Here is a 25,716-nt window from a genome sequence, read left to right as displayed (position 1 = left end):
CTTGTTTCTTTTCAGACTGATGTCTCTCAATTTGATGCTGTTGTGATGAAAGTATCTTTTATAAAGGATTCAAAAAGGATCAAGTAAACTTTTTTAATGGGTAGTAAATCCATTATGATGTTAGGCTTTTCTTTAATGTATAGAGTTTTTATAATCTCTACTTAATAATTTTTGCCAAAATAAAGATATTCTCTGGCAAGTAAAGCTTTTTTTGTTGGTTATGTGTGTTTTGCATTCTGGTTTGTTTTTTTTTGGCTTTACTTTTGCTTTCTCAGTGTATTTAAAGGACATTTCTTTTCCTTGCCCTTTTGTATTCCGGATTCTTTTCGAACTTCCATAGCTGGCAGGACCTAATCTGTCGGATGGCTGCATCAGTGAAGGAGCAATCCACGAAGCCTATTCCATTGCCACAGTCACCACCTTGCGAGTGAGTGTGCCTTTGTGTTTGGTCAGAAAAGGAATGGTTAATTCTTACATTTTGTTGCAATGATATTTAGTCACCTCATAAAGTTAAAGATCATTTTCTTCCTTCTGTAGAGGAGACAATGATGAAGAAGAACATCCAAAATTAAAAGTGGAACATCATGGCATTTCAGTCACTGGTTTGCAGAGTCCAGGTAAACTGATGTCAAGTTTACCTGGAAGAATTTAGTCTATATATTACTTACTGAATGCAAAGAAGCTTTAAGTCTTTTGGTTTATGCAGTTTCTGTCATTAACTATTCATTTTAACAGACTTTGTTTATGAGCTTTCTGTGTCCCATTATAACATGCTCTAAGTGTTTTTACTTAACAGTTGATCTCTGTAGTTCATGTGGTTGTTTTTTCCAAGTATTTTCTGAATGCTTCTGGTTAAAAGTTAGAAGTTTTGTTTAAAATATATTCTGCTTTTTCTGTTCCGTTGGACAGACAAAGATTTGGGGTTAGAGTCTCCATTAATGTCGTCAAAACATCAATCTCATTCCCTGGGTACCTCTGGGAAATCAGAGGTAGATGATCTCTTTGTGGCTGAGAGAGAGTTTGCAAAGGAGCAGCGTGCAGATGGGACTCTAAAGGGAATTGGAGTAAATTATCAAAGCAAAATCCAAGATCCACATTTGCCTGTCTCAGAAGAACGGTGGGCATTGGATGCACTAAGAAATTGTAAGTTTTATTCATAAGTTAATACAGATACTTATTAAGTACCAGAGTTGTGTAATGTACTATGTAGTCATTTAGGGAGATTCCAAAGAAGAATAAACTATGATTGACTTATCCCTGCATGAATTTTACAATCTAATTGAGAAGATGATAGAAACTTTGCCCACCTTTTTTAAGTTAACAAGCAATACAGGTATGTTAAAAGTGATCTGTTTGGGGTGACCAGAGAAGGAAGGCATCAAAAAATGAGACAGATGTGATCACTGCCTTGAAAAATGGGTGTGTGATACTTATTTAGAAGACTACATGTCATTCAGACAAGAATAAGGGTAGGACCAAAAGCCACAGAGGCAGAAAACTCTGAGGGTGTTCAGAGAACAGTGGTAGTTGGCTTATGGTAGACTATGTAAGTTACAGGAGTCATGGGAGATAAGATCGGAAAGGTAGCAGATGTGCTGTTGAGCCCAACCTTGAATACCAGATTGCGTCTTCTGAACTTTAAGGATGGCACATCACACTCTTTTGAGGGCATTTTCAAACTACAAATTATTCTTCTAATATTCTTGTGTAAATTGTAGTATTCTCCACCAATGTCCATCTCTCTCTCTCTCCCCCTCTCACACACACACACACACACGCGCGCGCAGTGTGTTTGTACACACCCCTGTGATAGTGGGTGGTGCTTGCCACTGCCACTCTGTTAGCTACCCCTCTCCCTCTCCAGCCTGGTTGATAATCACTGTGTTACAAATGGGAGTGTATCACATTTCTCAGGTGTATTTGGAGTTGGGGAAAAGGCTGAGAACCATTGCTCTAGCTGTAGAGAACCATTTGAAGTTTTTAAGCTAGGTTATGACTAATAAAATAGATTAATTTGACTGAGAGCTGCAAAAGGTTTTAAATGGAAAAAGGTTTGGAGTTGTGCAGTTACTATTAAGCTTTTGTAGAAGCCTGGGTTTGAGGAGAAAGGGTTTGGACTGGAATGGTGCCAGAGGAGTCAACAAATACTTAAAACCATTGACTTGTTTGGATGTGAGGGCAAAGGAAAGGGGATATTTAGAGATGATTACAGTACTCTTGTCAGAAATAAAAGTCAAAAAGGACCACCACTGCAACACATTATTTTTTTCCTTTTTTTATTTGCCAGAGATTGTGGGCTCAATTTTAAAACATGTTGAGCTTAAGATAATGGCAAGCCATTTAAGAGGAAGTGATGAGCAGGAAGTTGGAGTTTAAGACTAGAACTTTGGTGAGAGGTTAGGGAGAAAGATGGATTTAAGTGATAAGCCATGAGACGTCAGACATCTCTCAGAAAGTGAATGTAAAACAGAAAGACAGAAGTCAAAGACTGATCTTTGTGGAGAAACAGAAGGTAGAAATTAAGCCAGAGTTGAAAGTAGGAAATTGGTCAAGTTCTTTAAAACCTAATTAATTCTAAATTCTGAATTAACAATCACAGTGATTTCCTTTTTCAAAATTTTTATTATTATTTTTTTCAATTACAGTTGACATTCACTATCATGTTAGTTTCAGGTGTACAACATAGTGGTTACACATTTATAAGTACAATTAAAATTTCTGATGGTTTGACTAACCTTGTCACAGTAACGCTATCATTGTGTGAGTGACCTCACAGCATACGCTTACCCATTCAAAATAAATTGGTTCTGTTTTTAACAACCTAAGGAAGCTGTGCCATGAGTAGGTCATTTATTAAAAACTAATAAATATCGTCTTTTGAAATTATACAAAATCATTAGTATTAAATTTTATTACAAGGAAGTTTATTTTCTTCACCATTTAAGGAGATTCTTTACGTTGTTATAAATGATAAAATAAGTGTTCTGCTTGTCTAATAAAATTAGAAAAAAATAATGCCTGTGTATACAGTGTCTGTTTCTAGAAAAATAGAACTTTCAGGGGTTTTTTTGGTCTAGCTTAACACAGCTTTTCAGCATCCTTTTAAGAAGTACCTTGTGGGTATTCCAGTTATATGGAAGAAAAAATAGAGGGAGACATGGAACTGGTTATTTAGCAGTTCTAAATAGGAGTGCCTCCCCATTAATAATACCTAGTTCTTTTCAAGTCTAGTTTAATATTAAATCTTTTCTAAATGGTGCTTTATTTCATTTTTCAAATAAAACAAAAACAATGATTGTATGAAATTAATATATTGACTATATGTTACTTTAAAAGTACTTAATTTTAGAGATAATTGATAATTCCACTAATTTAGTTTTGGCCTTCTGAGCGTATAGTTGTAAATATGCCTTTTTTTCCTCCCTCCCTCCTAAATCTTTTAGTGGGTTTGTTGAAGCAGTTGCTGGTACAAAGGCTGGGTTTGACTGAGAAGAGCACTCAGGAAGATTGCCCACATTTCTCAAGACACAGGACAGCCTCTCCCGGGATGCAGGCAGACAGTGGAACCCAGAACTTTGAAAATATTGACATCTATCATCCTGGTGAAGAACAGATGCCCTTTAGAACTGGAATTGATGTCATTTCAACCTGTTACAGTCCACGGACTTCAACTGAATCTTACACTCCACGGGATTCAGTGGTACTGGCATTCCAAGATAGCCAGGCAAGTAACATTTTAGTAATGGACCACATGCTTATGACCCCAGAGATTGTTCCTGCAGAGCCAGAAGGAGGTCTTGATGAGAGTGGAGAGCGCTTTTTTGATGCCCGTGAAGCACATAGTGATGATAATCCATCAGAAGGTAATGGAGCAGTTAAAAAGGAAGAGAAGGATGTTAATTTACACATCTCAGGCAAGTTCTTTCACATTTAAACTTTGATGTTGGTCATTGTTAACTGTCCTGTGTGCTGAAATGGACGTTTGGGTTTGTAAGCATTGTGCGTGTGTGTGTGTGTGTGTTTGTTCTTTCATGCACTAAATAATTATTGAATCCATGCCACACCCCATCCTAGGTGCTGAGAGACAGGGCATTGAATAAACACATAAAAATCCACTATTCTCTTGAAGCTTAAGTGCTAGTAGGGGAAAGAGTAACAGTAAATAAGTAAACAAATAAATAGATGCCAGATAGTAAGAATTATTAGCAGGAAAAGTAAGTTAGACTAAGGGGCAGCAGAAAGAAATGGGGGCAAAGTGATCAGGGAAGAGGGCGTTCGCTAAGGCAGCATTTGAGCAGAGATCCAAGGGAAGAAGCTATGTGTGGGTATCAGGAGGCAGAATAGTGCACGGGCTATGAGGCAAGAGCAAGCTCTTTGTGGTTTAGGAATACAGGGTGAGGGAGAAGATGAGAGAAGATGAGAGAAGAGAACTATTTGACAAGAGAAATGTTGGCAATATCATATAGGGACTTGTAGTTTTCAGCTTTTAACTTTTAAAATGTTGACTAATGTGAAATTATTCAGAAATTAGCATGAAAGTTGTCTAAATTTAACTTGAATCCAAAATGAGAAAATTCTGATGTGCTTAAAACTAAACTTGAGAATTTGGGAATTAATTGCTTTCACCCCTCTTTAATAGCTTTTAAAGTTGTCAGTATATTAACATCTCTATTTTCTGATGTGCTGATAGCAGTACTGATCTTATCAAACTGTTCTGTCTCTATCAATAGGAAACTATTTGATCCTTGATGGCTATGAAACAGTACAGGAGAGCTCCACAGATGAGGAGGTTGCTTCCTCTCTTCCCCTGCAACCCATGACAGACCTCCGAGCCTCTATGGACTCTACCCACCATCAGCAACATTCTCCCCAGAATGCTCATTCTGATGGGGCAATTTCACCATTCACCCCAGAATTCCAGGCCCAGCAGCACTGGGGCATTATGGAGGATTCCTGTTTTGAGATCCAGAGTACCTCCACTTGTGCAGATTCACAAAGCCAGATCATGGAGTACATTCGTAAGATAGAGGCTGACCTTGAACACTTAAAGGTACCTCAGACTTCAGTGTTCTTAGGACTTGGTTATATGAAACACACTTAACAGAGAGGAAGTACAGAATGATAGAAATGCTGATGTCAGTAAACTTGTTCAGGTTCTAAATTTGTATGTTTTCATTGACCATTATCCATGAAAAGACCTGGATTTTAAAAAGCTGAGATCAGCATTGTTTATCTGATTATAAATCACAAGAACAGAAAAAGTTACAGCTCTATAAACTGTGTGTTTGTATGGGTTTCTAAGAACCTGAATATATTCGGGGTGATTGGCTGGCCACAATGAGAAGATGTGAACAATAGCTGAGATAGGTGGGATTTGTGTAGTTGTAAATCTAGGCTGGGAAGTGCTAAAATGTATTAAGTATCTGTTAATTATCAGATATTAGCAGCAGTTTTCCAGATGCTGTGAAGATAGGAATTGGTTCCAGTGGCTCTCATAATTAAACCATGGGTGCGAATGGTGGTTTTATAAGTTGGTCATAGAAGATGTCACTGTACTAGCCTCTGTTTCAAAACTGACATATTTGGTAATTTCCAAGAAAAGGACTTTATTTTAAAGTTTGCCATCCGTAGACATAGCTACTAGATCCCAAATGTTTTTTTCATGACATCATTCAGTTGGAGGCTTAGGGATAGTGTTAAAAGTGTTCTTAGCCTTTTAGCTAAAGATTGGTCTCCGTTAGTTTTTCTTTTAACTTCATATGATATGTTTTCCCTTCTTTATTTGATATATAGTTGTATCCTGTGGCTGATGAGATGAGATATCCAAAAGGCCATTGTGGACAGATTGGGTCTAATATAGTTCATGCCAAATGTGGGACCATTTTCAGGGTGACTCCTAGGGGTGGGAGAATCACCTTTACCAGTTGCCCTTTCCTCTGTTTTATTTTTACATGGGAAAGTTTTAAGTTATTCATTCAAGTTAAAAACAGTTAAAGGAATGAAATTTACTTTTTCCCCCACTAACAAAATTTTAATGATGTTTATGTTGAAATTTGGAAGCATACCTATAATGTAAAAACAAAACAAAGCAAAAAAACTTCTTTCCTATTTTCAAAACATTGTTATGATGTTCAAATGAAAAACCTATGGGTTTTATTTTACAGAAGGTGGAGGAAAGTTACGCTACTCTTTGCCAAAGGCTGACTGGATCAGCCCTCACAGACAAGCATTCAGGTATGTGAAAGTTGTGGATTCCAGACTCTAGCATCATCCTGCCTGAACAAGTAGGTTGGTTGAAGTAATTTCTTATTCTTTAAAGTGGAAACCTTATAAGATTCCTTTTCTTCTGTTTTTAAAAAACTGTTTCCAAATTTCATGCAGAAGCTGTTGTCTGCTGACTCAGCTCTTCCTTTTCTAAGAGGAACTGTGGTTGTTAGTTCTCATGCCACCCCCTCTTCTCTATCTTCTTCATCTTTGCAAAACAAAAGATAGAGTGTTGGTAAGCCTGGTAAATCCTAATTTCCCTATGAGATTTGCCAGTGCTGCTGTGACTCCTTAGTGGTAGAGGGTTGGTCTACCTCAGATCTTGCTATACTTTTGTGTCTCACTGTGACTGCAATTAGATCTGTGTTCAATGAAACAATTTGTATTCATTTGCTTACAGGCTCTGAGATGAGGCTGTTCTGATCCAAAAACAAAATATAAGCATGCCCACAGATTTCATAGGTGTTCTTTAAATGTTAATTTGTTCTTCTTAATTTGATCCCTACATATCTTTATTATTCCCAGATAAAAGTTAGAGCTACGTGTCCTGAAGGTGGTTGGCTTTTGAGCATCGAACTTGTATCAGCACATCCTGGCTCCAGTGTGGACGAAGAGAGATTGTGTGACAGAGGATCTGCCTGTGAAGCCCCTGGGGGTTAGCTATGTGTCAGGGGACCAGAGCAAGACTAGTTCTTCACAGTCTGGCAGCTGCACCTATTCAGTGAGGGAATGTCCATTCTCTCACTCCGCTCTCCTCACTATCTGAAATTCATTTTGATTCAGAACAAAAACCAAATGTGTAGAGCTTTGGGTTTAGGATATGAAATTTTACTTAGTCATGAAAAAAGGAGAAAATTGATATATTTATTTGACTTCATTCCATATTGATAGCACATTTTAATTTTATTTTGCCATGTTTTGTTTTAATTGACTAGTGAGAGTTTTTAGCCCTTTGTATTTAGTACACCCAAGGATCAATTTGCTCCTGAAAGCAAAGAGTTTAAGATGGGTATTAGGAGGTTGGGTAAGAAAGGTAAAGAGAGAAGGAAGGAAGAAGGGGAGGGGAGGAACATCCAATCTTCACTAACCTGTATCCCATACCGTCTGCTGTCTAGGGGGCTGCTTTTCTGATGGTCCACCTCAAAGGCATAGTATTCCTGTAGCTCTTATGTGCAGAGGGCTTGAGCTGTGTGCTATCCCTGGGCAGTGAGTAGGTGGGCTACCTCCTGAGGCAGGCACCTCTTTTCTAGTTGGGATCGACCCCCAGTTAACAGGAATCCTCAGTGTACTAAATAGCAGGCACTTGAAATGGGTATGTTTTCTTCTATTGTCTTCTTTTCTGTGAGGGTTGGGATTTTGGGAGGGAGAGGAAAGCAAATTTTATTTTCTTGACTATAAATTGTTGATTTCTTGATACTGTTTTCATTTTATAATTATACATTAGACTTTGGCACTTGTGTAAAATTATTCCTGCGGATGAGCAGGGCAGTAAAAAGAAAAGAAATGGAGATGCTTCAGATGGTTGGCAGGGTTGGGGTTTGCTAAGTAAGGGTGGGACGGGATCAGGTAAAAAGTTTGGGGAAGGTTTATCTAACTGAATCAACTACTGAGTTGAACAATGGCTATCATTCGCCATGGGTACTGCTGATTATAAGGCCAGTAAAACTTAGTACCTGGAGATTTGACTCTATAATTTTTGCACTGATGGTGCCAAAGGGCCTCTTGGGTTAAAAGGAGAGCCAAGAGTGGAGTGGAGAAAGATGTGGAGAAGGCAGAGCTGTTCAAACCAGCTCCAGAAGCACTTCCTCTGACTTCACTGCTGGAACTTTTTCCACACTGGTGCCTGACCTAAAAATTGCAGACCAGAACATACACTGGATACTGCAGGCAAGGTATTGGTCACTGCCTGCTCTAGAATGAATGCTAGTATTGGCAGCACCCTACAGAGGATACCTGTTTCAGAATTGTAACTTGAGAACTCCTTCAATTTATTGGTTTTCTGTGGTTTTGTTTGTGCATCGAGTATATATGTTTTGAATTAGTTTTGCCAACTAAAACTAAATCGTTTGTCAAATCTTAAAATTCTGTTAATATGAAGGAGTTCATTCCACTGCTCTTATCTTTCAGTAGTGCCCTCTGAACTCTGTGGGTAGTCAGCATGTAATTTTATTCTTCCCTGCAGTCGTGTGTGTGTGTGTGTGTGTGTGTGTGTGTATACAACTTGTCATAAATGATAAGGATTCCCAATTACTTGTACAAACACCACTACATCTTAAACAACTCACCTATGTCCAGATTCCTGTTTTTGTCTTTTCAAAATGGATCTGTTTTTACGTAGACTGATCAACTTGGATCGTTGGACCTCATCTATAGAGTTATATTTTGGGTTGTAGACCAAGTATAAATTAAATCACAACGGGATTAAATGTTTAGAAGCAGAAGCTAATATATAAGTGGAATTTGAACTTTGCGTATCTTTTAAGACAAGCAAGTAGAAAACCAAAGGGTTACATTGTGCTGCTGGAAATAATGTAGTCACACTCTCAACTAAAAGGGTTTCATCTGTAGCCACTTGACACTAATACAATCAGTGGGCAGTTAATCAGGAAAAAGGTAATATAAATGGAACTTTCATCTTAACTTCAGACACTACAGTAAAATTACCCTACTTCTTCTGTGGCACTCATTCAGGAAGCTTTGTAGGTTAGCAAAGTTTTGGTTTCTCTTCTATCTAGTTCAGTCAATATCTTGTCCTAGCAACTATTTGCTTTCTTTTCCTGAAGTTTAACCTCTACTTGGAACAAAAACAGGGCTAACTGGAAAAATACTTTTACCATAGCTCTGGTACTATCAATAAATATTTATCTAGATTTTCAATGAAGCCCCAAAATGAAGTCTAATTATGAAAAAACAACCCACAATTTTTGAGTGTTCTTTTTTTATCTTACTTAACATCTTCCTTCCTCCTTCCCAGCCTGGCCTCCTGTCTTCCAATTTCATTTAGGCCATTATAATCACATCCATTTTATTTTAATACTATATCTGCCTTTCAGGACAATGGAATTAGATATTCATTCTGTCCTTGAGTGGAACTAGTTTACCATCAAAGTCATTTTTCTCAAAGTTAAGTGACAAGAAGTTGAAATCTACTTCCACACGGAAGAATCCAAAGGTAGTGGACAAAGCAATCTTCCCAGAGCAGGAGAGCTGGGTTTAGCTATTGAAGTGACCTGCCATGACCCTGTGCTCACTCCTTTGCCTTTAAGTGGCAGATTAATTTGGAGTGTCTCCTTCCTTTTCAGTGAACAGATTTAATCAAGGCAAATTATTAAACACAGAAGTGCTATAATTTAAAATATTGATTACTACCCTAGAAGCTTCATATTTTACATACTTTAAAATAAGCTAATTTGGACTGCTTAAGTTATTTTGGCTCTTAGATCCTAAACTGTATTCTGTTACTACTACATGGAAGGTATATTTCACAAGCTTTTTCTCTCCCCCCTAACCCCAACAATTAACAACTGTTAGAAAGGATGAGTCTCTTTTAAAAATTTTTTCTACTTTTTTTTTGGGAGGGGGCGGGCAGGGGGCTAATATGAGAGAGCAGAAAAATCTTTTTTTTCTGATTTTTAAAAGCTAAAGAAAATATGCTTCCTGGGTTAATCTTTTATTTACTTTTTTTTCTTTTTGATGTTGGTAAATTTGATGTACTAAGATGGAGCTTCTATATTTCAAACGGAAAGCTGTCTTCTCTGAAGGTGGTATATGCTGTTATTTTGAGCTACTAGAGCTTTGGTCAATATTTTCTTCCCTGTATGTCACCAGAAGCCACCATTGAGGAACTGGGCAACAGAGAACCTCAAATTAGAACAGTTAGGAGACCTTCCAGTCATCTTTTTGCAGGCTGTTTTTTACCCCTAGTATTACAATTTTTGTTTTGTAAATCATGTTGTTTCCCTCCCCCTTTGCAATGTGATCTACAAAATTGTTCTTCCTCAAGGAAAGAGTTCCTTTTGCTTCGTTCCTTATGCCTTCCCCACTGGTACTGATGGTTTTGATAATAAATTGGTAAGAAAAAAATGTACCTCCTAAAAAGAAGCTCTTCCCGCCATTTCCACGTGCCAACGGCTAAGCAGATGTACTGCAAAAATAGCTAAAGTGCACACTGTTGGTTTTTTTTGATAAGCCTCTTCCTACTAGAATATTTTGTTTACCTTGTTCACCATACAATCATGTACTCTTTAACATAGCTTACTTTTAAAAATCTGGAACTATCTTCAAAAACACTTGATTAATAATCATGTAGTTTTACTGATCACATTTTGAAATACCTAAAAGACTTTATTGCTCTAAGTATCCAAATGTACCTTTGTAAAATAGATCTTATATGAATTAGCTGATAAGGCTGTATGTTTCTGGAACAAAAATATTGGTCATCTAAAAACTTTGTTTTCTGGGGTCTGGGAAAATAGAAAATGAGAGTTCAAATATTAAATATGCTAAAAGGAACCAAGTATGTGACTTTTTATTTGTATCCGTGTTCATTTGTCTTATACAAGTTATATTAGAAAAGTGGAGGTGCCAAGGAGGCCTTAATTAGTCTTACTGGCAGTGACTATCAAATGTCTTCCTGCTTATTGAGTATCTTTACTAGTAAGACTAGCCAGTTGATCTCTGTAATGTATAAACTTCCATGAGGACACTAACCGCTGGGATTGCCCCATCATCTGGGTCAGTTTTTTTTGTTTTCTTAAATAGCTTTATTGAGATATAATACACATTATACATTTCACTCATTTAAAATGTACAATTCGATGATTTTTGGTATATTATTAATTTTTTAAAAATTGTAGTAAAATATACATGAGGTCTGACAATTGAGTTTGTGAACTTGCCACCCGTGCGCTTATATTGGCAGCAGTGTACAACACCTCGGTAAGGTTTCATAACCTGGGTATATCAGTGTCTCAACAGTTGTGTACATGTCAACATGTGGTGCTATGTTGCTGAGTGGCGTTCATTGTTGCATGTTTTGTTTGCCATGTGAGAATGTCTAAGCTTGAATAGGACAATGAACAAACATTAAATTTCTTGTTAAACACTTGGCAAGAGTGGAAGTGAAATCATGAACACGTTAGTACAAATTTATGGAGATAATGCCATGAAAGAAAAAGGCAGTAGAGAAATGCATTAAACGTTTTTTCTGAGGGGAGAGAGAACGTGTCACTGATGAGGAGAGGTCAGGGCGGCCAGTAATGAGCAGAATTGATGAAAACATTGCAAAAACTCTTCAAAATCGGGCATCAAAATTGTTGGCTGATTGTGAAAAGCATAGCAGACCGAGTAAACATCGATAGAGAAACAGGAAAATCTTGGTATGAGAAGGTGTGAGCAAAAATGGTCCTAAAGGAGCTCACCGATGAACAAAAGCAGAGTTGCAGTTGGCCAAGATTTTTTGGAGAGGCAAGATGATGTTTTGGGCCATGTTATCACTGGTGATGAAACATGGGTGTACAAATACAATCCTGAAAACAAAGCACCGAAGTGCACAATTGAAATCAGCCATTTCTCCACACCAAAAAAGTTTCCATCAGTCCAACTGCAGAGTCAAAACTAGGGGGCCGGCCCGGTGGCTCAGGCGGTTGGAGCTCCGTGTTCCTAACGCCGAAGGCTGCCGGCTGGATTCCCTCATGGGCCAGTGGGCTCTCACCCACAAAGGTGCCATGCCAGTTCGACTCCTTGACTCCCACAAGGGAGGGCGGGCTTTGTCCTCTGCAACTAAGATTGAACACGGCACCTTGAGCTGAGCTGCTGCTGACCTCCCGGAAGGTTCATTTGTTTGGAGGCGCGTCCTCTCAACCACAAGGGTTGCTGTTCGACTCCTGCAAGGGATGGTGGGCTGCGCCCCCTGCAACTAACAACGGCAACTGGACCTGGAGCTGAGCTGCGCCTTCCACAACTACGATTGAAAGGACAGCAACTTGACTCGAAAAAAATCCTGGAAGTACACAGGTGTTCCCCAATAAAGTCCTGTTCCCCTTACCCAATAAAATCTTTAAAAGAAAAGTCAAAACAATCTTGCTAACCTTTTTTGATATCAGAGGGATTTTTCATTATGAGTTTGTACCAACTGGACAGTTAACCAAGTTTATTATTTGGAAGTGGTGAAAAGGCTGCATGAAAAAGTTAGATGAAAATGACCTGAACTTTTTGCCAACAATTCATGGCTCTACATCACGACAATACACTAGCTCATGTGGCACTGTGTGAGGGAGGGTTTTAGCAGTAAACAAGCAAACTATATTGGAACACCCTTCGTACTCATCTGATTCTGGCCCCCAATAACTTCTTTCTTTACCCTAAGAGAAAGGAAATACTGAAAGGAAGACATTTTGATGACATTCAGGGACATCAAGGGTAATACACGGCAGCTTCTGATGTCCTTTGCAGAAAAGAGTTCCACATTTACTTTGGAGGGTGGAGTAGACGCTGGCGTCAGTGCAGTTTTCCAAAGGGAGTACTTCGAAGGTGATCATAGCGATATTTAGCAGTTAGGTATGCAGCACTTTTTATAAGATGAGTTCACGAACTTAATTGGCAGACCTTTGTATGGCATAAAATTTGTCATTTTAATTATTTTTAAAGGTAAAATTCAGTAGGATTAATGGAGCAGCTTTTTATGGTTCACTTGAAGATAACTTTAACGCTACACTAAATGAAAATGTGTTTCTTGCCATTTTTATCCCCAATGCTGGACTTCCTAAAGTATCAACATTTCTATGCTTTTATGGACTTCATTTCATCTCAGAAGACTCACTGAATTTGGGGGGTTTTGTATGTTGGTTTTGACAGAGAGGTGTAATTTGACTTATTCTTGGGATGACATTTTAAACTCATAAGAACAGTTACTACACATGATCTTAGCCAAAAGGCCAAGATGTGATCTTGGAATGATATTTTAAATTTTCAGTCATTCAGGGGCACATTTGGCTGATAGATCTAATAAGCATAACAAAAAATTATTTTGTGTGATCTTTAGTTAACCTTTTAAAAATTAAGGATATGCACATGCACTTTCCAGAATTAATCGGTTTAATCTATAACTCTTAGCTATCTATATTAATAAACATAACTGGTAGAACAAATAAATACCCATATCATTCAACTTATACCTAGATGGTCATGTTTCTAGGAATGGAGAAAGTAAAACTCTGTCTTTGCATGTGAGCAGTTATTTCCAATTTTTGCTGTTCTGTTACAAGCGAAATGACCAGTTCACCAAATGTTAATACTAACTTGAAAAATAAGACAATCTATCCTGAAGTTGCTTTTCAGTTGAATTTGATGTCTCCCTCCTATGACGAATGGCATGAAACATAGATAAATGGCTGCATGTAGTTGTTTTCCATTTTTTCTATTGTGTCAAGTATAATTCTTATTGCTAATTGAAAACACGTCTTCAATTTTAGCTGTCAGAAAATAAGTTTGATTTGCCACCTGCCATTGCGTTACTAGTGAGTAATCATTTCCTGAGCATCAGCGGAGGCCTTTTTTAGAAATCATTTAAAGTAGGTAGAGCTCTTTTTTGTATTCTAGTCTTTTCCCTTCGTTGATTAGGGTGTTTTGGGACCTACCTATAATTTAAGGCTTCCTTTACAAGCATTTATTTCAGGGGGTCCCCTTCTTTATACCTGTGACCACAAGGTTGCAGGCTGCCTGAACACATTCTGATCGGTAACAATAACTGGGGTACATCTTGGTAAGTTTTAAAAATTTTTTGGAGAAGTATCTGTATAGAGAATTTTTTTTCTACCTCTGTTATTTAAATGGTTAAAGGCAGGTAGTATGATAGAGTGGAGCAATTCTCAGCTTTTCGTCTCAGGACTGCTTTGCATTCTAAAAATTATTGAAAACGTTATGGAGGAGCTAATGTTCAATGTGGATTATCAATTTATCAATATTTTAAAAATTAAAATGAGAACATTTATTATGAGAATATTTATAAAAATTTCTTTAAAATGATAAACCATTACAAATTTTTATGAAAATTATATTTTCCACAATGAAAATATTCTTAGGAGAGTGTTTTATGGTTTTTCAATCTCTTCAGTGTCTCCCATAAGAACAAGATGACTGGAATTTCATATCTACTTCTGTGTGCAATCTGGGGTGACAATATTTTGGTTAAATTGAAGAAATCCAGCTGCATATGAAATTTTATTTATTAAATCAAAGTCTACTGGGGTGACAATTGTTAGTAAAGTTACATAGATTTCAGGTGTACAATTCTGTATTACATCATCTGTGTATCACTTGTGTGTGCACCACCCAGAGTCAGTTCTCTTGACATCACCATATATTACACCCATTTACCCTCTTCTACAGCCCCCCTTCTCCTTACCCTCTGGGAACCCATAAACTAATGTCTATGTCTATGACTTTTTGTTCCTTCATTTGGTTGTCTTGTTCTTGTTTTCAGTTTTATATACTACGATCAGTGAAATCATATGGTTCTCTGCTTTTTCTGTCTGACTTATTTCGCTTAGCATTATACTCTCAAGATCCATCCATGTTGTCACAAATGGTCCTATATCATCTTTTCTTACCACCGAATAGTATTCCATTGTGTATATATACCACAACTTCTTTATCCATTCATCTATCGAAGAACAATTTGGTTGTTTCCATGTCTTGGCCACCGTAAACAAAGCTGCAATGAACATTGGAGCACACGTTTCTTTATTGGTAAATGTTTTCAGATTATTTTGTGTAGATACCCAGGAGAGGGATTGCTGGGTCATATGGTAATTCTATTCGTAATTTTTTGAGGAACCTCCACACTGCCTTCCATAGTGGCTGCACCAGTCTGCATTCCCACCAACAGTGTATGAGGGTTCCTTTTTCTTCACTGCCCCTCCAACACTTGTTACTATTTGTCTTGTTGATGATAGCCATTCTGACTGGGGTGAAGTGATATCTCGTTGTGGTTTTTATTTGCATTTCTCTGATGATTAGTGATGCTGAGCATTTTTTCATATGTCTATTTGCCATTTGTATGCCCTTTTTGGAGAAATGTCTCTTCAGAAATGCCCATTTTTCAATTGGGTTGTTAGTTTTTTTGTTGATGAGTTGTATGAGTTCCTTGTATAATTTGGATATTAGCCCCTTATCAGAGGCGCTGTTTGCAGAAATCTTCTCCCATCCAGTTGGTTGCCTTTTTATTTTGTTGATGGTTTCTTTTGCTGTTCAAAAACTTTTAAGTTTGATATATTCCCATTCGTTTATTTTAGTTTTTACTTCCCTTGCCTTTAGAGTCAAATTCATAAAATGCTCCTTGAACCCAAGGTCCATAAGTTTAGTACCTATGTTTTCTTCTATGCAGTTTATTGTTTCAGATCTTATGCTTAAGTCTTTGATCCATTTTGAATTAATTTTGGTACATGGTGACAGATAGCAGTCCAGTTTCATTCTTTTGCACGTGGCTTTCCAATTCTCCCAGCACCATTTATTGAAGAGGCTGTCTTTTCTCCATTGTATGTTTCTGGCTTCTTCGTCAAAAATTATCTGTCCATATTTATGTGGATTTATTTCTGGGTTCTCAATTCTATTCCATTGGTCTGTGTATCTGTTTTGATTATTGTTACCAAGTTGTTTTGATTATTGTTGCCCTGTAGTATAAGCTAAAGTCAGGGAGTGTGATGCCTCCAAATTGTTCTTTTTTCTTAAGATTGCTTTGGGTATTCGGGGCGTTTATTTGGTTCCATACAAATCTGATGATTTTTTGTTCTATTTCTTTTAAAAATGTCATTGGGATTTTGAAGGGGATTGCATTAAATCTAGATTTTGCTTTGGGTAATATGGCTATTTTGCTATGTTGATTTGCCAATCAATGAGCACGGAATGTCTTTCCATTTCTTTCTGTCTTCTTCAGTTTCTTTTAAAAATGTCTTGTAGTTTTCAGCATATATGTCTTTCACATCCTTGGTTAAGTTTATTCTTAGGTATTTTATTCTTTTTCTTGCAATTGCAAAAGGAATTGGTTTTTTTATTTCTTTTTCTGAGATTTCATTGTTAGTACATTGATTTTGTAGCCAATAACTATTGTATTCGTTGATGGTTTCTAATAGCTTTTTGGTGGAGTCTTTAGGGTTTTCTACATATAGCATCATGTCATCTGCAAAGAGTGACAATTTAACTTCTTCATTACCAATTGGATGCCTTTTATTTCTTTCTCTTGCCTGATTGCTCTGGCCAGGACTTCCAAAACTGTTGAAAAGTAGAGGTGACCGGGAAGAGCCCTGTCGTGTTACTGCACGTAGAGCGAAGGGCTTCAATTTTTCACCCTTAATTGTGATAGTACCTGAGGGTTTGTCATATGTGGCCTTTATTATGTTAAGGTATTTCCTTCTATACCTATTTTATTAAGTGTTTTAATCATAAATGGCTGTTGTATCTTGTCAAATGCGTTTTCTGCATCAATTGATATAATCATATGATTTTGTCCTTTATTTTGTTATGTGATGTATCACATTTATAGATTTGCGGATGTTGAACCATCCTTGTGCCCCGGGGATGAACCCCACTTGGTCTTAATGAATAATCTTTCTAATGCATTGTTGCATTCGATTTGCCAGAATTTTGTTTAGGATTTTGTCATCTCTATTCATCAGAGATATTGGTCTGTAGTTCTCTTTCTTTGTGTTGTCCTTACCAGGTTTTGGTATCAGGGTAATGTTGGCCTCATAAAATGCATTAGGGAGTATTTCTCTCCTCAATTTTTTAAAGAGTTGAGCAGGATTGGTATTAGATCCTCTTTGAAGGTTTCACTAGTGAAACCTTAGAATTCACTAGTGAAGCCATCTGGTCCAGGACTTTTTCTTTTAAGAAGGTTTTGGATGACTGATTCAATTTTGTTACTGGTGAGCGGTCTGTTTAGAATTTCCAGTTATTCATTGTTCAGCCTAGGAAGGCTATATGTTTCTAAGAACTCGTCTGTTTCTTCTAGTTATTGAATTTGGTGGCATATAGTCCTTCATAGTATTCTTGGATGATCATTTGTATTTCTGTGCATCCGTGATAACTTCCCCTTTTTCATTTCAGATTTTGTTTATTAGTGTCTTGTCTCTTTTTATCTTAGTGAGCCTAGCAAGGGTTTCTCAATTTCGTTAATCTTTTCAAAGAACCACCTCTTTGTCATGTTAATTTTTCTATTGTCTTTTTGTTCTCTATTTCATTTAAGTTCTGCTCTGATTTTTATTACTTCCTTTCTTCTCTGAACTTGGGTTTCACTTTGTTCTTCTTTTTCTAGTTCTTTAAGGTGTAACATAAGGTTATTTATTTGGGATTATTCTTTGTTTCTTGAGATAGGCCTGTAATGATTTAAATTTCCCTCTTAAAACTGCTTTCGCTGCATCCAAGAATTTTGGTAGGCTGTATTTTCGTTCTCATTTTTTTTCTATGTATCTTTTGATCTCTCCTCTAATTTCTTCTTTGACCCAGTCGTTCTTTAAAAGTATATTGTTTAATCTCCAGGTATATTTGTGTTTTTCCTTCTTTCTTTTTGCAGTTGATATCCAATTTCAAAGCCTTATGATCAGAGAATATGCTTGGTATGATTTCAGTCTTCTTAAATTTGCTGAGGCTAGTTTTATGTCCCAATATATAGTCTATCCTTGAAATGTTCCAAGTACACTAGAAAAAAATGTATAGTCTGATGTTTTAGGATGAAGTTGTTCTATAATGTTAATTATGTCCATTTCATCTAATGTGTCATTTAGGGCTGCTATATCATTATTAATTTTCTGTTGCATGATCTGTCCATAGCGGTCAGTGATGTATTTAGGTCCCCTAGTATAATTGTGTTTTGGTTAATTTCTCCCTTCAGTCTGTTAGTAGTTGCTTGGTATATTTCGGTGTGCTCCATGATTGGGGCATACATATTGATAATTGTTATGTCTTCTTCTTGTGTAGTCCCCTTTACCATTATGAAATGTCCATCTTGGTCTCTTGTTACCTTTTTCACCCTGAAGTCTGTTTAATCTGATACCAGTATAGCTACACCCTGATTTTCTCTGGATGCCATTTGCTTAGAGTGTCAATTTCCACCCTTTCACTTTGAGTCTATGCTTGTCCTTGTAGCTGAGATGTGTCCTCTTTGGAGACAGCATATGGTTGGGTTTTAGTTTTTTGATACAGTCTGCTACTGTGTCTTTTTATTGGTGAGTTCAGTCCATTTACATTTTGGGTGATTATTGATATGTAAGGATTTCCTATCATTCTATCTTTAGTTTTCTGGTAATACTGTGTCTCCATTGTTTCTTTGCCTTTTGTTGTCTGTTATTTCTGTGTGGTGGTATTCTATGATGTTTCCCTCTGTTTCTTCTTTTATTGCAGTATGTATTTCAGTTCTGGATTTTTTTTGAGTGGTTATGTTTAAGTTTATGTAAAAGAAAGTTGATATTTAGAGTATTCCATTTTCTTCCGCATGCCTACTTTCTGCATTCCCATATTCCAGTTCCTGCCTTTTCTCTCCCCCTTTTTATGTTTTGGTTGCCACAAATTGTCCCTGTTGATGGTGGTCGTATTGCCGCCTTTAGTGTTTCTTGTAGTGCAGGTCATGTATTAGAAAATTCCCTCAGCTTCTGTATGTCTGGAAAGGTCTTTATTCTCCTTCATATCTAAAGGGTATCTTTGCTGGATATATTATTCTTGGCTCATAATTTCTCTCTTTCAATAGTTTGAATATTTGGTTCCACTCCCTCCTGGCTGTAGAGTTTCTGCTGAAAAATCTGACGATAATCTATTGGGCTTTCCTTTGTAGGTTACCGTCTTCTTTCCTGGCTGCTTTGAGGATTCTTTCCTTGTTGTTGATTTTAGACAGCTTCAATACAATGTGCCTTGGAGAAAGCCTGTTGGGATTGAGGTAATTAGGTGTTTCTATTTGCTTCTTGGATTCAAGGATCCAGTTCGGTCCAAAAGTTTGGGAAGTTCTCATCGACAGTTTGTTTGAATATATTCACTATTCCCTTCTGTCTTTCTTCTCTTTCGGTATGCCCATTATTCTTATATTGCTCTTTCTGATGGAGTCAGAAAGTTCTTGTAGAGTTCTTTCATTTCTTTTAAGTCTCAAATCGCTTTCTTCTTCCATCTGTGTCATTTCCAGGTTTCTATCTTTGATGTCACTGATTCTTCCCCTCCATCTGGTCTACTCTACTACCTAAGCTGGTTATTTCATTCTTCATTTCTTCTATGACTTCTTAATCTCCAAAAATTCTATTTGGTAGTTTTTAAAATTTCAGTCTCTTTGGTAATATGTTCATGTTGTTCTTTGATTGTGTTCTGAGTTCATTAAACTGCCTTTCTGTGTTTTCTTGCATCTCATTGAGTTTTTTTCAGAACTGCAATCTTGAATTCTCTGTCATTTAAGTCACATATTTCCATATCTTTAAGTTCCTTTTCTGGAGACTTTTCACTTTCTTTCTGAGCTGTCTTGTTGCCTTGGTTATTCTTGGCAATTTCTGATTTATTATTTCTCTTCCTAGAATCTACAGGAGTGGGTTCCTGAACACGTTGATAGGAAGAGGTGTTTTTTTTGCTTTTGAGTACGTATTGGTAGAATGTTTTATTTTCTCTCCGACTGCAGCCTTTTTTTCTCACACTGTTGTGTTGTTTTCTCTGCAACTATTCCAGCTTCTCACACAATGGGGGTATTCCATGGAAGGCAGGGCTTCTCCTCTGTTAACAGTTAGCCTGGGTCACAGGGCATCCCTCTGTGGGGATTTGGAGAGCTTTAGAGGTTCCAAAGCTCTTCCTGCACCAAATTCAGAGCCTGTGTGTTTCAGCAGTTCTGTTTACATCTGCATGGATCTGCCCAGAAAGGTGGTGTCAGGGGCGAAGTGAGTTGTGAGAGGTGGCCCAGAGCAATGGCCGCTACCACCACCACAGCTGGTTCTGCTTCCACAGCTCTTTCCCCTTTGCTGGAAACCAGTTGGGCTGTGAATCTGTGTCTGCGGACCACAGTTCTCAGAACTGCAAATACTCTGTTCTTTTGATCTGAACTGCTACTGTTCCGCTCTAGCACTGGGCTGGTGGGGGCGGGGCTTGGTTTTGGACGGTTGGGAGGGGTCAGCTAGTCTCAGTGCCTAAGGCTTCCATTCTCTGCTCAGCAGTGAAAGCTTAAACCATGATTTTCAGCCTTTTTCCCTCAGTCTTTGCTCCGAGGTCTGTGCCGTGAGTGTTGGGTTCAACCGTGTTATATGCTGTCCCCTCAGCCCTGTGGGCCATAAACGGAGCCCTAGCAGTCTGAGTTCTTCAGTCTCCCACAGCCATGGTAGTTCTGGGATGCACCTAGCTTGGAGCAACTGAGCTAGGTCTGCGTTCTGTGCCCGCGTGGCTCTGTCTCAGCACTTCTCCCTTCCCTCCTCCCCTGCTCATGCAATTTGCCCACCTTTAGGTGAATTCAGCAGTGAGACTCTTCGTGTAGCCTGTCTGCTGTGCAGGGAGTCCGTTTGGAGTTGTAGTTTTTCAATTTGTTGTAAATTCAAGGGAGATTTCCAGAGGCTCACCTCTGACAGCCATTTTGATGATGTCACCCCCTGCCCATTTCTTAATTGGGTTGTTTGTTTTTTGGAAGTTGAGTTGGAGTAAGTGTTTTATAAATTTGGGATATTAAGCCCTTATCGGATATACCACTGACAAATATCTTCTCCCATTCTTTCATTCTCTCTTCAGTGTCTTATGCTTTTCTGAGTACAGCTCTTTTACTTATTTTGGTTAAATTTATTCCCAGGTATTTTATAGTCTTTCAAGCAATTGTAAATGGGATTGTTTTCTTAATTTCTCCTTCTGATATTTATTGTTGGTATATACAAATGCTACTTATTTCTGAATATAAATATTTTATCCTGCTACTTTACTAAAGTCATTTATCAGTTTTAATAGTTTTTTGGTGGCATCTTTAGGGTTCTCTCTATATAGTATCATGTCATCTGCATATAATGACAATTTTACTTCCTCGTTACCAATTTGGATGCCTTTTACTTCTTTTTTCTTTCTGATTGCTGTGGCTGGAACTTACAGCACTGCATTGAATAGAAGTGGAGAAAGTGGGCAACCTTGCCTTGTTCCTGATCTTAAGGGGAATGGTATTAGTCTTTCCCAATTGAGTATGACGTTAGCAGTGGATTTATCATATATGGCCTTTATTATGTTGAGATATGATCCCTCTATTCCCACTTTCTTAAGAGTTTTTATCATAATGGCTGCTAGATTTTGTCAAATGCTTTTTCTGTATCGATATGATCATATGATTTTCGTTTTTTTCATTTTGTGAGTGTGGTGTATTCACATTAATTGATTTGCGGATTTGAACCACCCTTGCATACAGGAATGAATCCCATGTGATCATGGTGTGTGATCTTTTTAATGTATTGCTGCATTCTCTTCACTAATATTTTCTTGATTATTTTTACACCCTATGTTCATAGGAGATATTGGCCTTTAGTTTTATTTTTTGTAGTCTCTGTCTGATTTTTGGGATCAGTGTTGATAGTGGCCTCCTTAAAAATGTTTGGAAGCCTTCCCTCCTTCTGTATTTTTTGGGAATAGCTTGAGGAGAATAGGTGATGAATCTTTTTTTGAATGTTTTGTAAAATTCACACCATAAAGCCCCTGGTCCAGGGCTTTTTTTTTGGAGGGGGGGGATGGGGGAAGGGGAACAGGACTGCTGTAACAAAGAGTCCTGTGCATCTTATGCAGGCAGAGACAGTTATCTGGTACCCAGAGTGACCATGGGACTGCAGTTCTAAATGAGTCAGGTTATGGGGTCTGGATGGTAGTTTCTACAAATTCAGTGCAGTTTCTGCTCTTGTCTGCATGTATGGGCACTGAGATTACCACAGCCAGCCCTGGGTCCAGGTCTCCTGAGTCTTAGGCACTTCTTCCGTGCGTGTGTGTGTGTGTGTGTGTGTGTGTGTGTGTGTGTGTGTGTGGCGGGCAGGAGATTTCTGAGATGCTGAAAGCCCAGAGCTGCCTCTCACCTGCTGCTGACCCCTGGGTGTGTCTCTGCTGTTGTAATTGCCCTGCCCTAAGCAGGCCAGAAAAGGTGGGATCTGGGCATGGAGGGGTCTTCTCTCTCCCAGCCCAGCAGTGTCACACTCTTCCCAGCCTCTTCCTGGGTCACAGCAGCTGCAAACAGGGTCTTCCCAGATCCTGAGCACTACTGCTCTTCTGTAATCTGACACTACTCAGTTCAGGGGCCAGGTTGAGTCTCTGGAAGGGCGGGGTGTAGGATTGGGAGAGTGGTGGGAGGGGCCCAGGTATGGTGTTTACTTCCTTTGTCTGACCTAGTGCCTAGTTGGAGGTCTCAACTGAGGTTACTGCCTCAAATGCTGGATATGCTGCCTTCTCAGCAGGAGAGATCAGCTGTGGGATGCAGGGAAAGAGCCCACCTCCTGGCTCTTGTGTTCTGTTTTGTCTTAGGGTTTCCTGCGTCTCTGCAGCCACAGATTGCGGGCCTCGGTCTCCACTCTGCTCCCTTCCCTCTTCCCCTGCTCACCCAGTTTGCCCACCTTCAAGTAATCCTCATATGAGTGTCTTAGCTGTTCTGTGTGATGAGCAGAGAGTCCTTTGATGGTTATAGATGTTCAATTTATGGTAAGTTTCGGAGAAGTTAAGAAGACCACCTTGCTGCTACCATTCCTATAGTGTCCTCCTGTATTTGAGCTTTGATTGCTATTGTCACATTAGTGAGTGGGGTTGACCCTCAGGCTGACTGGCTGTGAGTCTGGCCATGTCCACAGCTTCCGGGGTGTGGTTTAGGCAGGCTTACCCAATGGAGCGGGATTCACCCTCCAGCATCTGGTGCCTGCTGGTACCACCCTTTGGGTGTGCGACTTCTGGTAATTTTGTGGTGCTTTGCTGTGGTCTGAAGCCAACCTCTAATTTTATTGGTTCTGGGGTCTCTTGGGAGGGGATCCAGTACAGGCCCAGGTCAGCCACCACATGTGACTGGTTGGACCTACCTGCTAGGATCTACAAAGCGATCCACGATTGGTTGCTGCTTGTGCTGGGCCTGGAGGGGCGTCGGAGAGGCCACACTGTGAACCCAGGATGTCTGCCACCAGTACCAGGTCTGGGATAGCTCCGCAAATAACCAGGACACATCAAGGCCTGCTGCAAGTTGCTGGCTCCTGTAATTTCTCAGCCTTGTGCTGTATGCAGTTGGGTATGGTGGGATCTCAGTGAGTCACCAGGGTGGACCAAGGAGAGCTCCGAGACCAGTTCAGATTCAGATTTGGCCACGGACATGGGAAAGGCTTAATACAGGATATATGGTGCCCACCTGCCGGGTGCACGGAGAAGGACTCCACACAAGGAAATGGTGACTATCTTCCTGTTCTAACCCTGAAGCCACACACTTCAATCTCCCCTTCGAGCGTCCCTGGTGCCCCCTAGTCACTGTCCCTCTCCTGGAGCCCAGGGAGAGAACCTACAAACAACTGTGTGGGCCTTTTAAGTGGACATCTGGGTTTTCCAAAGCCTTCTGTCCCACCCAGATGGTCAGAATCCCCACTTTTTTATAGCCAGATGTGGGAACTCCTCTACCGGACACCAGTACTTCAGACTGGGGAGCCGTTGTTGGACTGGGGTCCCTTGCTCCTCAGTGGGGAACCTCTGTGGCCAATATATCCCTCCCAATTTTCATCCAGCACATGCAGGTTTGGGACCACCCCGTTTCACGTTTCTGTCCCTCCCAGTCTCAACATGGCTTCTTTATATCCTTAGTTATAAAACTTCTGTTCAGCCATAATTCAGATGGTTCTTCAGGTTGATTGTTCTTTAATTTAGTTTGTAATTTTAATGTGTTCATGGATGAGGCAAACACAGTTTTCATCTGCTACATCATCTTGGATCTCATTCTCATAAGATATTTAAAAGGGGGGGAAAGTATTTAATAGCATTTTTAGATAATTCTGGATATTTTTTGGTATTACACTGAAACTTGAAAAGTGGTAGGTTCTTTAAAGATGGCTACAATATCTAAGGGTATAAAGAAAAACTCATGTTGACACAGGTAGTTGACATAGGGACTGAGATGAGAAATGACTTGGCTCCCCACCCACATGTGGTGGTTGAGAACTGGAAGACAAATCTCACTGCCAAGGTCATTTCTGAGTACCAAGAGGACCCCCGCTCCAATCAGGCTCCCCTGGGGTTCTCCATCCCCAGGGCACTAGTGAGGTATGAATAGCCCTCAACACGTAAAGCTGAGAAAAAACACGGATTCTCTCCATCTGGATGAGATGGAGGTTGCTGGAAACCCACACAGAGTTTTACTGCCAGGCACATACCCTGGGCTCTGGCAGAGGAAGAGCAGCTTGGGAGGTGCCAGAGACATATAAGGAGAGATTAAGTTATGGACCTTAAGGGCAAGGCCCAAGGAGATGATGCACATTGTCACTGTGTTGCAACCCTACCACCCACACCACCAAATGTGAATCTGCATTGACCTGAGCACTACTCACTACACCCAGGTGACTCCCTGAGACCCTGAAACATGCAACTCTCACACCACCCAAGAATCTCAACAGTGGTCAGCCAGACTCGGGCTGTGCTGCAGTCTTTCTTGGATAACTCTTAGAGGACCGCGGACCCGAGACAGGCAATCGGCTAGCCTCTAGGGCCTGAGCCTTTTGCTGAGTGCTCCAGGCTCAGCACTGTGCCAAATCTGAATCAGCATTAACCTGGTGAGCACCACATGCCCCACCATGGTGACTACGAGACCCTGCCTCGCCCAATTTGGATAACTGGCTGAGACCCTGGAAGGCACCAGCAGGCATCACCGGTACTGGAGCAGCTGGCCTCGATTCACAGCATGGTCTCTCCCCACACGCCTCCAGTTTTAGCACAGGAAGCAACCAACCGACGATCTCTTTGTAACTCCTAAAAGGTAAGCCCCGGGCCAGTCACAACAGCAACTGACATTGTCTGGCATGAAAGCCCCTCCAAAGAGGCCCCAGAACCAACTCCCTTCAGCCCCACAAGAGGCACACACAAAGGGTGGCTTGGCAGGCATCAGAGCCCAGAGAGGCAAATGTCTCTCTGCAGGGTCAGGCCCTGCACAGTAGCTCCTATGCTGTGTTCATGGCCAGTCCTCACAACCAGTCAGCCTGAGGGCCAATCCCACCCAAAGACATGCCAACAGCATTCAAGGCTCAACTGCAACAGGTGGGCACACATAACCCACATAAGGGGCACTACAGGAGCACGTGGCTCAGGTGCTCAGGGAGACTGTGCCACTGGGCCCCACAGGGCACCTACTACATAAGGTCACCCTGCCAAGAGTGGGAGACATAGCAGATCTACATAGAAACAAAGAGAGGCAGCCCGAATGAGGAGACAAAGAAACATGTCCAACTGAAAGAAAAGAATGAAACTACACAGAAGGAA

General features: G+C 39.6%; 1 protein-coding gene and 1 pseudogene across 1 annotated transcript in view; one reads left to right on the top strand and one right to left on the bottom strand.

The window, feature by feature from the left end:
• ARHGEF12 (Rho guanine nucleotide exchange factor 12) overlaps positions 1–10,776 on the top strand; it is a 181,538-nt gene extending 170,762 nt beyond the window's left edge. Inside the window, 7 exon segments of the mRNA XM_033102250.1 lie at positions 341–427; positions 538–617; positions 910–1,143; positions 3,444–3,914; positions 4,731–5,050; positions 6,165–6,234; positions 6,790–10,776. Of these exon segments, the coding sequence (XP_032958141.1) occupies positions 341–427; positions 538–617; positions 910–1,143; positions 3,444–3,914; positions 4,731–5,050; positions 6,165–6,234; positions 6,790–6,800 (1,273 nt within the window). The 3' untranslated portion in view covers positions 6,801–10,776.
• Positions 10,777–13,118: 2,342 nt separating this feature from the next.
• Positions 13,119–13,211, bottom strand: LOC117020051 (uncharacterized; annotated as a pseudogene).
• Positions 13,212–25,716: the final 12,505 nt, after the last annotated feature.

The sequence above is a fragment of the Rhinolophus ferrumequinum genome, unplaced genomic scaffold (genome assembly GCF_004115265.2).
Source record: "Rhinolophus ferrumequinum isolate MPI-CBG mRhiFer1 unplaced genomic scaffold, mRhiFer1_v1.p scaffold_58_arrow_ctg1_1, whole genome shotgun sequence".
Taxonomy (NCBI): Eukaryota; Metazoa; Chordata; class Mammalia; order Chiroptera; family Rhinolophidae; genus Rhinolophus; species Rhinolophus ferrumequinum.
The sequence above is the reverse complement of the archived record's forward strand: the minus strand, read 5'-3'. Positions and strand labels throughout refer to the sequence as shown.